Below are 13723 nucleotides of genomic sequence, written 5' to 3' on the forward strand. Positions count from 1 at the left end.
AAAACTCTTAATAGAGCTGACTCTGTGCTATGTAGTGTTTTAAATCCAGACTGGAATACCTCCATAAGGAGTAAACATTTATAATCATCACTTTAAAAGTTACATACATTGTTTTTTGGTGCCTGTTTGTTTCCCAGATATATTAGTGTGTGTGTGAATGGGTGTATAAGAGACATTAACTTAAAGAACTTTGTAGAAAGGCGCTTTATCAAGGTCAGTCCATTTCCTTGTATTAGTTTATGGGCAGACCTGCCATTTCCAATATGGCGGCGACGTCGCCGTACGATTCAGCGCTCAATGCGGCGTCTATGTATATATGTCTATGGCTAGCGCGTCGGCCACTAAGAATTAAATACATGCTAATTGCTAACATGCTAATGCTAACATGCTAAGACCCCCGGCAACAGCCCAATCGTCACTCTCAAAATTTCTGCAGGAATTTTCTAGTTGTATATTGAATGCAATAACAATGATGCAAAATTTTCAACCAATCAAGTGATTTTAAAAAAAGGTGGTGGAGGGTTCAGCAGCTCACTGCAGTCATGCTTTTTCTTAATGGGAAACGAGGAGCTCGCAGCGATCAGTATGGAATCAATTTAAATGAAAAACTATAGGAACAGAACAATGTGCTCAGTGTGTACGGTGTCTGTCAGCTGAGAGGTAGTAAGAGGTGAAAGGGGTTGAAGCGGGGGTGGGGGTGGGGGGCACCGTGGCTAGTTTGACAACTCTGAGTTTAATATTTGACTACATCAGTGGTGCTGAGGCAGTCACTCAGTCAGACGCTCTGCATTAAAACTGACAGCTTTGTTTAACATCAACAGTAGTCCAGGTGCTGCAGACGGCCATCTGGTGTCTGCAGTAGCCCACCTCCACTGGGCTGTGTGTTGACACAGGGGCCACAATGAGGACGTGCCTCTCTGCCAGCCAGGAGCTTTTATGTCTGTAACACACAGAGATTTAGAAACTGATGACAGTTCTTCACATACACATCAGTTAATGTTATTTAACTGATATATACTCTTATACTCTCTCTTATATACAAAATGGCATTATTAAATTAAAATAAACATCCAAAACAATGAATTTTAAAAGGCAAGGCAAAGAGTTTCCATCCAAAACAATGAATTTTAAAAGGCAAGGCAAAGAGTTTCCTGTTAACTCTGCTTAAATTAATTCAGGAAATAAACTTATTAGTGAGCTTATTTGAAAACTTTCACTTTACTGTATATACGAAGCTACTGCCTGATGCTTAGCTTAGCATAAACACAGGAAACAGCTAAACAATCCCATAAAATCACAATGTGTTGTTCAGTTTTTGAGTGGATTAAACAAACAAGGCATAACATTAGTAAGCTTTAGAGCTGCGAGTTGGTGGATGTATCTTTTGACAGAGCTGTTTCCCTCTTTTCAGTCTTTATGCTAAGTCAAATCAAATCAAAATCAAATTTTATTTGTATGCTATAGCCCAAAGTCACACAATACATTTGGTTATGTGGGAAGACTTTCACTGTGTGAAATATGTAAGGAATTATGCCATTCACCCTACTTTGTCAGTGAGTTTGGTTAAGGATTAAGGCATCTGGTCTCTCACATGATCCTCTGACCCTCAATTTAACCACAAGATGACATGCCCTCATACATCGACCCAGCTGATCCTATGACGCACTGAATGTGGGTTATGTAGCTTTTAAAACTTTTCTCAACTTGTGTCACATGAGAACTTCTTGAAGAATGAAAGCACTTATTAAAGGTTTTCCATACAACAGAGGAGCAGTTTCAAAGAAATTGGTGAAGCTTAATGCACATCTGGAGATCTCTACACTGAAACCATTTTGGTTAAACTGGACTAAGATGGCCAACAGTAGGGTTAATACTTGGACCCGCGCTGCAATTTCTCTTTTGTTCAGCATCTGAGAAATAAATCTCTGAGAATGTAAACAAACAATCCGTGGGGTATCATTATGATTATAATTTGTGTGTGACTGCATGGCCTCCATGGACGTTTTTCTCAACATTTCTATTTACACTCAGCCTGCTCTGGCATATATCAGGACAAGAGGTCACTAAACAAGTTCAGCCATCATAACAAATTATCCATAGCCAGACACAGTGGGAACGCGAGCCAGCCATGACCAACAGGATCGGAACGACAGCGCTGTAAGCAAAGTCTACACAAACAAACAGAACATCTTCACCAACAAATGCCTGCAGGGGTCTATTCTGATGGGACAAAATTAAAATGCAAATAGTTTGTTCGTTTTTATTGCAGTGAATTGAAAGGACGTTGTATAACAGAGAGGATGAGATGTGGGGTGAGGGTCAGCAGGAAGTGAAAATGTCATATAAGAAAAGAATGAGTAAAAAGGAGTTGGAGGAAGTGGGAAACTGAGAGATCTTTGAGACCACACAATGTCTGCTTTCTGTCCGTCTCCTCAGTGTGGCCCATCTTAGACTGAAGAAGGACACTATTGTGCAGGCTTCTAGCGAGGTTCTCTGTCTGGAGCTGCAGAAAGACAGTTAGTGGCACGATCATGCTGTGGAGCACCACAGGAAAGACAACTTATCAAGGTCAGTCTTCTGACCTCGGTTTCCTGCTCACCAGAATCACCAATTATCCAACAGAGCAGCTCACGAGCATTACGCTCTGACTTCTGGCTTTCCCACACGGACACTTTTCTCCACATCCCAAAGTTTTTTCATTGCAGCCAGCTTAACAAATCTCTCCTCTCCTCTTTTATTCCTCATCAGCTTCTGCTTCTTCCCTTCCCTCCCATAGTGTGTGGATTTATGTGTCTTCTCTCTACCTCTTCTTATCGCTCTACACCTTGAGTTCATCTGACCATGAGCCAGGCAAGCCCGCTCTCCCACATTGCTGAAGTCTATGATGCTTCCTGTGTGTCTGCGATATTCGGACAAGACAGATGTTAGATTACTTACCCGTGCTTTGGATGTCAGTCATGTGAGCCAATTTCAGCCAAAAGTGATGGAGCAAATATGGGCAACTTTTTACCAGCCATTTAAAGCACAAAGGCAGTCACATGTTGGCTACTCTGGGTTAAAAGGCCCCATTATGTCCTAAATCAGAAGACAGCGGGAGTTTTTGTGTGTTCTCATGAGCATTTTGATTTCGAGCATCCTCTTCAGGGTTCAGGCGAGTTCTTCAGAGGAGATTCTGGTTTATTGACTGTAACCCTCTGTGTCTATTATATCAAGGTAAACTATGTGACAATGTTTGTGTGCACGAGAGTGTGAATATTTGTGTTTGGCAATGAAAGTGTGTGTTTGACTTAGCCAGGCTGCTGGAGTTGATGCCTTGTCTGTGAGACCATAAACACACATTGGGTCGTGTGGTTGTGAATGGACTGAAAGACACTTTTACACTTGCATTCACCAGCAGAAAAAGCTTAAAGTTATGTATAAAGTTTGTCACCATATGTGGCTTTGGCACAGGTTTTGTTTGGAAAGTCTTCTTTGCGGTATTTAGGCTAACCATTTTAAAACCTTTCCAGTTTTAGCTCTGCAAAGAAAGCTGCATGACAAAGTTTAATCTTCATAAAAAACAAAAATATCTCTGTGCCATTGTCTCAAACAATTGGCTTTCTCCAAATGGACCTTGTGGGCTCTTTTATCTTTTTTAAGACAAAGGGGGAAACTGCTGCTTTATGGGAGTGCTGAAACATGAGGCTCTGCAAGAAGTAGAAAAACCATTAATTGCCTCCAGAGAAGCTAATGTTTTTTCCGTTCTCTTTACTGTGCCGTTTTTTCCAAGGCAGAATGAGGAGACGTCACGTTGGCAGCAGGCTGCAGGCTCTGCAGCCTGAACCTGTTGGCTGGAGGCTCTGCAGAGGCACGGCGGTCGTATCACTGACTGAGCCAAATTGTGGGTGAAAACTGGGACATGACACAACGCAGGCTCAGGCAGGTCCAGACTCACATGCGGGTACAGCGAATTCACAGTCATAATAGATGGAAAAGAATAGCAATACATTCCAGAGATGGTGATTATTCGAGCTTAAAAAAACCTGCAAGACAGGACAGAATGACTCTGTCTATTATTACAGAAATGGAGAAATAGCTTAATTGCAGGAAAAAGCTTTGCCCGTCGTGCATATGGTGAATTGAATATATATGGATTGCACACAGTGGGTCATAGCAAAAAGTAATATTATTATGATTATTATAATGGTTGATTTTCTGCACTGAAGAAAACCAAATCAATGCTGAAGCTATGCTGACTTTGCAGAAAGCGAATATGATGTTTTCTGCATGGGTTTGTTGTTTTTTCTCATGTTCAAAAGATGAAACCTATAATGATACTGTGATGCAATTAATGACATTACCACACAACTGTCTGTTATTTTAACCCTTTAACAAGGCCGTTTTATTTATACTATGGGATTGTGGGTTTGCTTGTAAAGCCGTGTGTTGTACTGAACAGAGGAAGCAGGGTCTGACCTAAGAGGCCCTGTTTGGCCATGAGAACCAAAGCAAAGTCCTCTGGGATATTTCGCCCGTGTCATCTCGTCTGTTATGATTCCCATGAACCTTCATAGTAAGCAGAAGAAGAAAGCAGCTGTGGGGTTTATAAATAAAGCTCGTGTGATGATTCTGTGATTCCTCTTTTTCCACATTGTATCCGGTCACAATGAGGAGAGTGTTATGACTTTTCTATACATATAATCTCTATATATATACATATGCAAACAGGAAGAGGCCTCAGAAATTATTTTTGAAATAATTATCAAGAATAACTAAATGTCTGATGACAAATTCAATACTTTCTTTAACTTTAATGGGGGTAATTCTACTTTAAGGGTCCATTGTTGTTATTGTTGTTATTAAGATAGATAAGAATTTAAAATTGGAGTAGATGTGAATTAATGACTCCGGAAATTATTTTTTAATTCTGGCCAGGTTTTAATGGGGGAGTTTTAAAGAAGGAAGGAAAGAAAACAAAACGGAACATTTATCACATGAATTCTCTGCCAGACTGCAGGCTGAACACCCCCCGCATTTCACTTCCTGTCTCACTCTCTGCCATAGCTGATAGGTTAATAGGAACAGCCTTTGTGGGTGAGCGGTCGTGAGACTCCTCGGCAAAGGCAACACAAAGTGATAAGTTGATTCTCTCTATCTTTGATGGAGCATTTTTCTGTCTGTGCAGCAGACAGACTTCTAATTCTTGTCCATTTGTGTTACAGATATGGAAGCCAAACCCTGTAACTATTTTAAGACCGTGCACAGCTTTATAGATGTTTCGTTTGATAAAGAATCATTACACAATTCAACCCCTCTACGACCTGAAAGACACACAATATGAAACTCTGCAACGTGACACAATCCACTGGAATTAATCCATAACTTGAATCATTTATATTCATTGTGTTGTCTGTCAGTTGGTATCTCATTAAGTTTGTCATGGTTTTCCCACCACCGACTCCAGTTTCCTTTCTCTTTTGTTCTTCTGGAAGCGTCACATCAGCGCACGTTACTTCCAGCGAAATGGCCCGATGACATTAACGTCTAGCTTCCCAGTGACTTTCCAGTTTCATAATGTGTGGAATCAGCGGCAGATCTACGTAACCAGTAGAAGAGGAAAACCACAGGAATTTCAAAATAAATTATTACTTCTGTCTGACACATCTAGAACAAGTATAGACACATCCATTCACTCTACGTGCCACCAGGAAGCTAAGCAATTTTATTTGAGCTGAGTGTGATTCACCTGCTTCACGCCACTTTTCATCCACTTCTTCTTGTTTTCCTGGAGAGAGGTTGAGCTCACTAACCTCTAGACTGAAGCTCTGTTTACACATTTCACCCGAGCACTTTGTCCCTTTCCTTGTCCCCCCGTATTTATTCACACGAGTCCTCCTGGAGCAGAGAACTGATGGTGTGACACCTCAACAGCCCGCCATTGATAAGTGCATTAGAATAACTGTACTCAGTGGCACAAACATCTGCACTCATTACATTCTGCAGTTCAAGCAAGAAGATTTAAAGCTCACTTAGACATCTGAAACTGTCAAGTGAGATAAATGTAACGTCCGCAGTGCAATAATCCTAAATGTGGCTCTAATTAGAGCTTGTTTCTGTCATCACACAAGAAACACTAAAGATGAGGAGTTTGCCAAACTTAAACACATGACCCATCTCTCCTTCTTCCTTCTATTTACTAATTCATTAACAGCAGATTTGTTGTGTAGACTGGACCACCCTATACGTATGCAATGCTTCAACAGATCTGCTCGAGATCACCTTGGGTGCCAAAGTCTTTGAGCACTGTTTATGCCAACCAGTGCTCACGTGTCTCACTCGTTATAAGCAGACTGTGGGTGGCAGCCATCATTAATCCTTTATAGTTTGAAAGCTAGGTCTTTTTAAAAAGTGTCCCGTATTGGTGGACAGACTACAGAATGAAATTGTGCTGAGATCAGCAATGAAGCAGCAGCCCGGATACTATTTAAAATAGCGTACAGTGGCATGCATAGTGGAAATAATAAGATACAGAGCACATGGTCAGACATAGAGGCTATATAATGACCGGTTTGACAAACTGAGCAGCTGTAAGCTGCCACCACCACGGCCGCAAGAGAGCAATAACATAAAGTGCTTGAAACTGACAGTTCAACAAGTGCAAGTGCAACAAGTCTTTTTGTGTTGCTCAGTGATTCAGGATGGAAACTTTCCTGTCTTTTTAATGCTTTATGGCACAGCAGATTATCCTGTTTGGAGGTGCAATCGACTTCATGTCCAGCAAGAGTAATACATTCTTCAGCCGGTGTCATTAAGATGCCAAAATGTGGTTATAGATCCACACTATAACCTTAGTTGACGTAGATCTACTTAACTCATTTTAATGTGTTTTGGCTCACTGGAGTTGAATCTGACATGTTCTTCTGCAGCCGATGTCTAAAGGCTTTAAGGTTCAACAAGCTGCGTGTGCACATCAGTGACACAACTTGCACTTTTAATCTGAGTGTCTGCATCACTGACCCAATCATTTAATTTTTGACTCAATCAACACAATGATTGGCGATATAACAAGAGTATATCTGAATGAAAAACCTGACTTCAGGTTGATGTGTCTTGTAAAGCTTTTGTCTGTTACAGCTATATAAGGTTTAGTCGACTATAAATGATGCTTTACATCTGCTGCCCTGCATACTTTACGCTGCTGCTCACAGGCATACACAGCGGACTATGTTCTAGGCAGAATGAGCTGCTGAGATGAGTTTGAGTAATGGGGTTGGATCCATTGCTTCCTCTTCTCCTCTCATCCCCTTTCCCTGAATGACTCTCACTCAGCTGGGGAAGGTGATGTATTGATGCACTTATCCAGCTGCAGACCACTGGGAAGCATGATGCGCACTAAAACGGAAAATCAGCAGTAGAGCCAGAAAAAAAACCCTCCAGAAATGGCTCAGAATATTTGTTTCAAGTTCTCTTAGCGAAGATGTTCCATTTTTAAATCACGGCTGGTCGCACCCTTTAACAAGCTTTCACTGTCCTGGTAGAAGTTCATCAAGTGCCGTAGGGACATTCCACCAGAAGACCCAGATAAATAGGCCGAGACAAACGACACCCAGAGTGAGAATCATCTCTCTTCTGGAACCTCCCATGCCCTTGATATCAGACATGATTGGTGAGGCGGGCTGCAGCGGGGAGCATGGGAAAAATCTTTATCTTTGCAATGTCTGGTGTTATTGCTCCTCTGAATTGATGAACAAAGCGAATATGTAAAGGCAAAGGTGAAGTGATCATTAGCTTATCTCTGCGCATATGTCACTCCTCTACCAGTGTTTTTTCCTCAGAACTAATAGTGCTATCAACCGATGTGTGCGGATGAGTTGGTACCACCTGTGAGGCTGGAACGCACTGAGAGCAGAGACCTGGTTAAATGAGGCAGTGGGCTGTTAGTGAGACGCTACGCTTCATAAAGCAAACGGGAGAGCAAACTTCTACTCCATCTGCAACCAGCTGCCTCCTTTGCCTCCTTTAACCTCTTTCTGCATGGACACATGGGGGAATTACCTCATCGGGCATGCCGCACTCTGTGTTGATACAGCCTCTGCTTCTGGACTGTAAATAGCCTTGACGCCCTGTTTAAAGCCTCTCTGAAGGATTCAACTTTTTGTTGCGTAAGAACAGAACTTTATTTTACCGAGAACATTGAGCTTCTTGGTATCTAGTGAGTGCAAACTCAAATGTCTCTTATTAGTCCTGGAACGGCTACAAGTCTGTGAATCTGAGATATTATCATGTTTTCAATTTATCTTTTTTTATTATATATCAATTACACTAAACCAATGCAGCTACAAACCTCTTCAAACACGCCCAGAGTATTAAATTTTCTAATGAAAACAAATGAACCGACATTCATTTACTTTACTGCAGAGACAGTACAAGCCTCTTCTAACTAATCCGGCAGCGAGGAGTCACAGCGTAATGAGCTGTAATGAAACTCAGATGACTGTGGCAGAAGCTTCATTCAGATAAAAAATGTGTTCTGGGAAGTTATATCAACATATCACATCACAAGACCTGATTAATATAAACAAGAGCGTGTAGAGTTTAAATTATGAGAACATCTTTATTTCCTTTAGCTTAGTCACAGCATATAAAAAGTGAAAAAAAAAACAGTCATATAAAAATAAAGTGACTTTGATTGTCCAGTCTGTACATGGGTTTGCATGAAAAGTCAGATGTAGCCAATGATATCTTTGCAGATTATTGGCTGCCGGCTGCCTGATTTCATGAGGGCCGCAAAGTGATAAAAATCTGTGTCAAGTTCATTAATGCCTGTGTGAGACTGGTGGAAAAAAGGGGCTTTGGCTTGTGATGCCACAACTGGACAGGACAGACGTTTTGGAGCATTTGTCGCTCTGTTAACACGAGCGGAGTCTGTGGATCTCATTCTCACTCTGTCCTCTACGCTCTTAGAAAACCCAGCCAATTTCCTCCTCATGTTGACAAAGAAACCTCTTCCCATTCTCTGTCTTGAATTTGGTTTCAGCTCAGCGGGCTCAGGACAATCTGGCAAGTCCATCCAGTTCTGTATGAGGTCTGCAAAGCTGTTATCACCGAGAACCAGAGGCTGGCGGTTGCGTCCTCTGGTCAGTAAAGAGTTTGTCCAGTCCTCTGGGTCGTTGACCGCAAACGATGTCCACCTCTCCAGACAGGCGTCAGATGTGGATTTGGGTCGAATACGTCCACTTGGGGCTCTGTTTGTGCGGAGGCAGGCTGACGAGGACACCCGCACGTTCCTCGTCCTCCTGAGAACCACCCCTTCATCTTGCCACGATGCTTCAGAGTAGCCTGAATCAAACTCCAAACTTTTCTGACTGCTGGGAGAGCCTAGGCCCAACCTGAGGCTCAGCCGGCTGTCATCGTCCTCATCCTCCTCCAGAGGACTCGCCAGGCAGCAGGCGGAGTCGTAGGTGCTGGCCGTGCTGGCATCGGACATCCGCAGCCGTGTGCGTTGTTCTCTTTGCAATGCTCGCTGCTGACAAGCACGTGCCACCGCGGAGTGCCGCACTAAAGCTGGGAGTTGGGTACTGATGGGAGCGAGGGGGCGTCTGGCTGCAGGGCAGGTTTTTCTCAGTTGTTTTAGGTCTTGCAGTGACCTCATCATATACTGCATCTGCTCCCGCAAGCAATCGCTTGAGTCACGTAGGCAGAGCTGAGGGGACAAACGAGAAAGACAAATGTTGTCAGCAAATCAGAGAGTCAGCAAAGGCATATCTGGAAATGTCAAAGTCTTTCAGAGGAACTACTGCAGCAGAGTGGCTCTAATAATAACAAGAGTAGAGTAAATGTATCACAGGAACTGCTTCATGGGCACGCTCAGGCTTGCACACAGTACGCCTCAACCTATGAAAGAGCACCTTTCCCCTTATTGTCATTTTGAAGGCCAGCCGGCCTGATAATCAAAAGACGCACTCCTTCAAAACAAAGCAAAACTGTCCGTTAATTTACCCAACCACGCCGACAACAAGTGAACGCCCTATTTTTATTGACTCAGCCGTGATTCAACCGAAAACCCAGTCTGATGTTATTACAGAGAGCTGCACTGATGTCTAACCTCAACTATTCCTCTACATACTGAGACTACTCCAGAAGCAAAAGAAGTAAAAACATCTGCAGAGTATCAAGCACTGACTTGGGCTCCTTTTGGATCTTGATTTAACCACAGGGGTGCTGCCTCTTTAAGGGTGCCGCATGCCTGCCTATGAAATTCTAAGGAATATAATACTTGTGTTTCCTCTCTGACTCACTCTGCTGATTGGTTAGAATCAGCCAGTGAGCAGCGGTGGCTCACTCTCAAACTCAAACAGGGCATAAGAGATCATGTGACTGTGTGTGTGTGTGTGTGTGTGTGTGTGTGTGTGTGAGGAAGTTTAAGAGTAGACGTAAAGCAAAGAAACAAAGATGATTCTTTGTAAATACATTTGAGCCAAGAATATGTATGGGTTTATGACCCATGTAATGTATGTGGCTCTGTTTCATGTAAATCTTATTTTTAGAGCTGGGACCTCCAGTTAAGTGTGACACTGCCATAAAAAAATGACCTCTATGGCCACATATACATCCTGTGTCTCATCTCTCTGTCAACTCAGTCCATTAAAGCATCTGACCCTGCTGCAAGACCTACTGCAACCTTTGGTTTTCACCAGAACTCTGCGAGATGTTACAAGAACTTGAGAAAGTATCCCTGAGGCACACAGTCATGGAGCAACAAAAACCAGAAAAATCTAATGTAATATTTAATATTGTGCAATAGAACATGTGATCATAAAATGAGACTATGCTGCTTTCCTACTCATGAAAACCACTGAATGCCTGTTCAACTATTAACCATCTCCATATGCTGGGAAAACAATCATTATTTACTGACTACAAACTGAATTCACACTGTGGAGCCATCCGGGCATCACATCTGCAGATGTTTTCTCCATATGTTAAAGGACCAAATATATATATACTAAACATATCTTTAATTTTTTTATTTCTAATTGCTATAGTAAATATAAAATAGATGATAAACTCACCATGTCTTTTCCTCTCATCTGCAAAACTCAAGATCCTGCAAGAAAAAACGATGGATCACTTTTAAAACAAGATCTCACACACAGAGAAATAAAATAAAATAAAAGAAATCAACAACATGGTTTAAAAGTAAAAAACAAGAAGAAATACTCACTTGTAATGTGGTAATGTGTCCAAAATCAATAAAGTGTCTCATTAAGAGTTAAAATGTCCCGGTTCAGTTCAGTTCGGTGCTACAGTGTCACCGGTATGGATCCAGTCCGCTTGAACAGAGGCAGATGTGCCGAGTGAAGCGCTCAGCGCTGCTCGCCTCCTTTTTACAGCTCCGCGCTCTGCAGCCAGTTACACACACTCGTGTCTGAAGGAGCCAATCAGAGCGCAGGAAGCCCACAGGCACTCATTTGTGAATGCACCTCTGTGTGCAGCTAAACACAACTGCAAAAATAATACAAATAAAACACCATAGGATGAAATGTACTGTGGAATTTATCAGATTATCAGTTAATTCTCAGCTTCACTCAGCTGATATTAGAAATTCACTCACTCACTTTGACTTCACATTATTGCATTAGTAGTTGAATCAGATTAAATAAACGTATTGCATGATTTTAAGGATCTTTAACTGGGTAAAGATCATTGAGATCATGCAGTAGGTTTCTTGTCCTGTGTCCATGATTAAATTAATTGCATTATTATCTAGACTCATGGCAAATCAGCTGATTGCTATCAAAAGTACAGTTTTCCAAACCCCAAGGCGACCTCTTCAAACTGCTTTGATCAACAGCCCAAAATGCATTCAGTTTATTATCATAAAAAACTAGAATAGAAATCACATTTTCACATTTGAAGGGCTGGACTCAGTCAAGACTTATTTTTATTTTTATTTTTTAACATAATGAATCAATTTTCTGTCATTTGACTGAATGATTTGTTTCATTCTTTTTTTTATTTTACAAGTCACATTGTGTTGCCATTTAGCTGCAGTCTAGTGGTTTGTCCTGCTGTGAATCACTGAATCAGAGTGTAAACAAAATACCTAAATGTAAATGTAAATAATCTGCAACCTAAATTGTGCATTGAGCCTGTAGCCCTGACGGTCATTTAGCACTCGACCTTCCATTCACACCATTGACTGAATGGATGTTTATGCAAATCTGATGGGCTTAGGAGGAATGCATCTGTTCATTACTGTTGGTGGGTAAATCCAGATCTGATGGCCCTGCTGTTCAAGTGCAGATTTGTCTCCACAGCAAGTCTAGCATTACCATAAAGGTACTTGTGACATGTTCTAACCTGCTTAACAGCTTGAACTTAACACACACGGTAAGTCAGGCACAATACAATCTTTGGCATCATGATTTAAGTTTAATCAATTTGATCACATTTAAATCTTCCAGTCCTACAATAGGAACATCTATAAATGTTTTTATTCTCCTCTACACTCTTATTTGACTCTCTACGGAAAAAAAATACTTTTCCCTGCTCATGTCTTTGCACACATTTTCCACATAAAGCTTCAACATGCTACAGTACAGAGCAACATTAGACAGAGTGCAGGTTCCAGAGAGCTCCAGACTTTCACTTATACCAACATTATGTTTCCCAAAAAAAAACCTTTTAGGATGGTGCCCTCCACTCACGTCCACCAGTACATACACTCCACACTATGCATTAAGTAATTACTCAGGGCTGCTAATGGAAATGTGATTATTTCAATTTTCAACACAGGCTGACCTTTAATTCTGCTCCTCTGAGTGCCTAATGGATATACTTATTATGTGAGGTGGTCCTTGAACACAGCCCATAGCCATTAAGGTCACTGATGAATAATTTGCTTCTTCATAACACTTGATTTTTATAATCATGCTGATGGTTTGTCATCAGCTTTTGATGTTACAGTCTTAAATATAAAGTAGAAAACCAAGTCTGAAGCACAAAACACAGTCCTACATCACTAAGTCTAGTTTTATCTAGTCTTTGTATTTTGTTCAGCCTTTCAGATCCCAGTAGACAACCAAAGGTCCAACATTCTCAGGCATGGTAAAGCACAAATAATTTAACAATTTCAGATATGTATTGTAGCTGTTGGCTTGTAGTTTGAAATGTATTTATTGCTGCATTTCTACATAAAGTGTCTCCTTCACGTCAAACCTGTCAGCGTGCAGTGAATCCTTTGTGTCCCTTCACTCTGAAAGCGTTACCAAATTGTACAGAACCTAAGAGAACATTTTCTTTTTTTCTCGTGGATACACAAACACTGAGATGTGCCTCTGAGTTACTGGTTGAAAGAGCTGGACTGGTAGAGTCTTTCTGATGTAGACCTGCAGTGCCCTCTAGAGAAAGTTCTGCTGGTTTAAAAATCTTTTTCCTGCATGCTCATTGTGTTTGTATCAGCTTGATCTGCTGCTAGTTTTTATTTTTTTTATGGGCTATCTTTCTAATTTCCCATTTTTATTTATTATTCTTTATATATACACTGTATATTTTGCTTTTATGTATAATCACTATTGATCATTGCCTTTAATTGTCACCGGCATACTCCTTTAACCAGTGTGTTTATGCCTGCCTGTAAGCCAAGGAGTAACCCAGCTCACACTCGCAAGTACACTGGAAGATTCCAGATTCAAACCAGTTATGTTGATTTAACTGAAAAAGCACCAGTGATGTCAGTTGT

At 41.3% G+C, this 13723-nt stretch overlaps 1 protein-coding gene across 1 annotated transcript; it reads right to left on the reverse strand.

The window, feature by feature from the left end:
• Positions 1-8573: 8573 nt before the first annotated feature.
• Positions 8574-11367, reverse strand: LOC104930489 (PAK4-inhibitor inka2). The gene is made up of 3 exons (XM_010745292.3): positions 11204-11367; positions 11052-11086; positions 8574-9682 (listed from the first exon to the last, which is right to left on the reverse strand). The coding sequence occupies exons 2-3, from the start codon at positions 11067-11069 to the stop codon at positions 8702-8704; spliced, it is 999 nt and encodes a 332-aa protein (XP_010743594.3). The 5' UTR covers positions 11070-11086; positions 11204-11367; the 3' UTR covers positions 8574-8701.
• Positions 11368-13723: the final 2356 nt, after the last annotated feature.

The sequence above is a fragment of the Larimichthys crocea genome, chromosome VI (assembly GCF_000972845.2).
Source record: "Larimichthys crocea isolate SSNF chromosome VI, L_crocea_2.0, whole genome shotgun sequence".
NCBI lineage: Eukaryota > Metazoa > Chordata > Actinopteri > Sciaenidae > Larimichthys > Larimichthys crocea.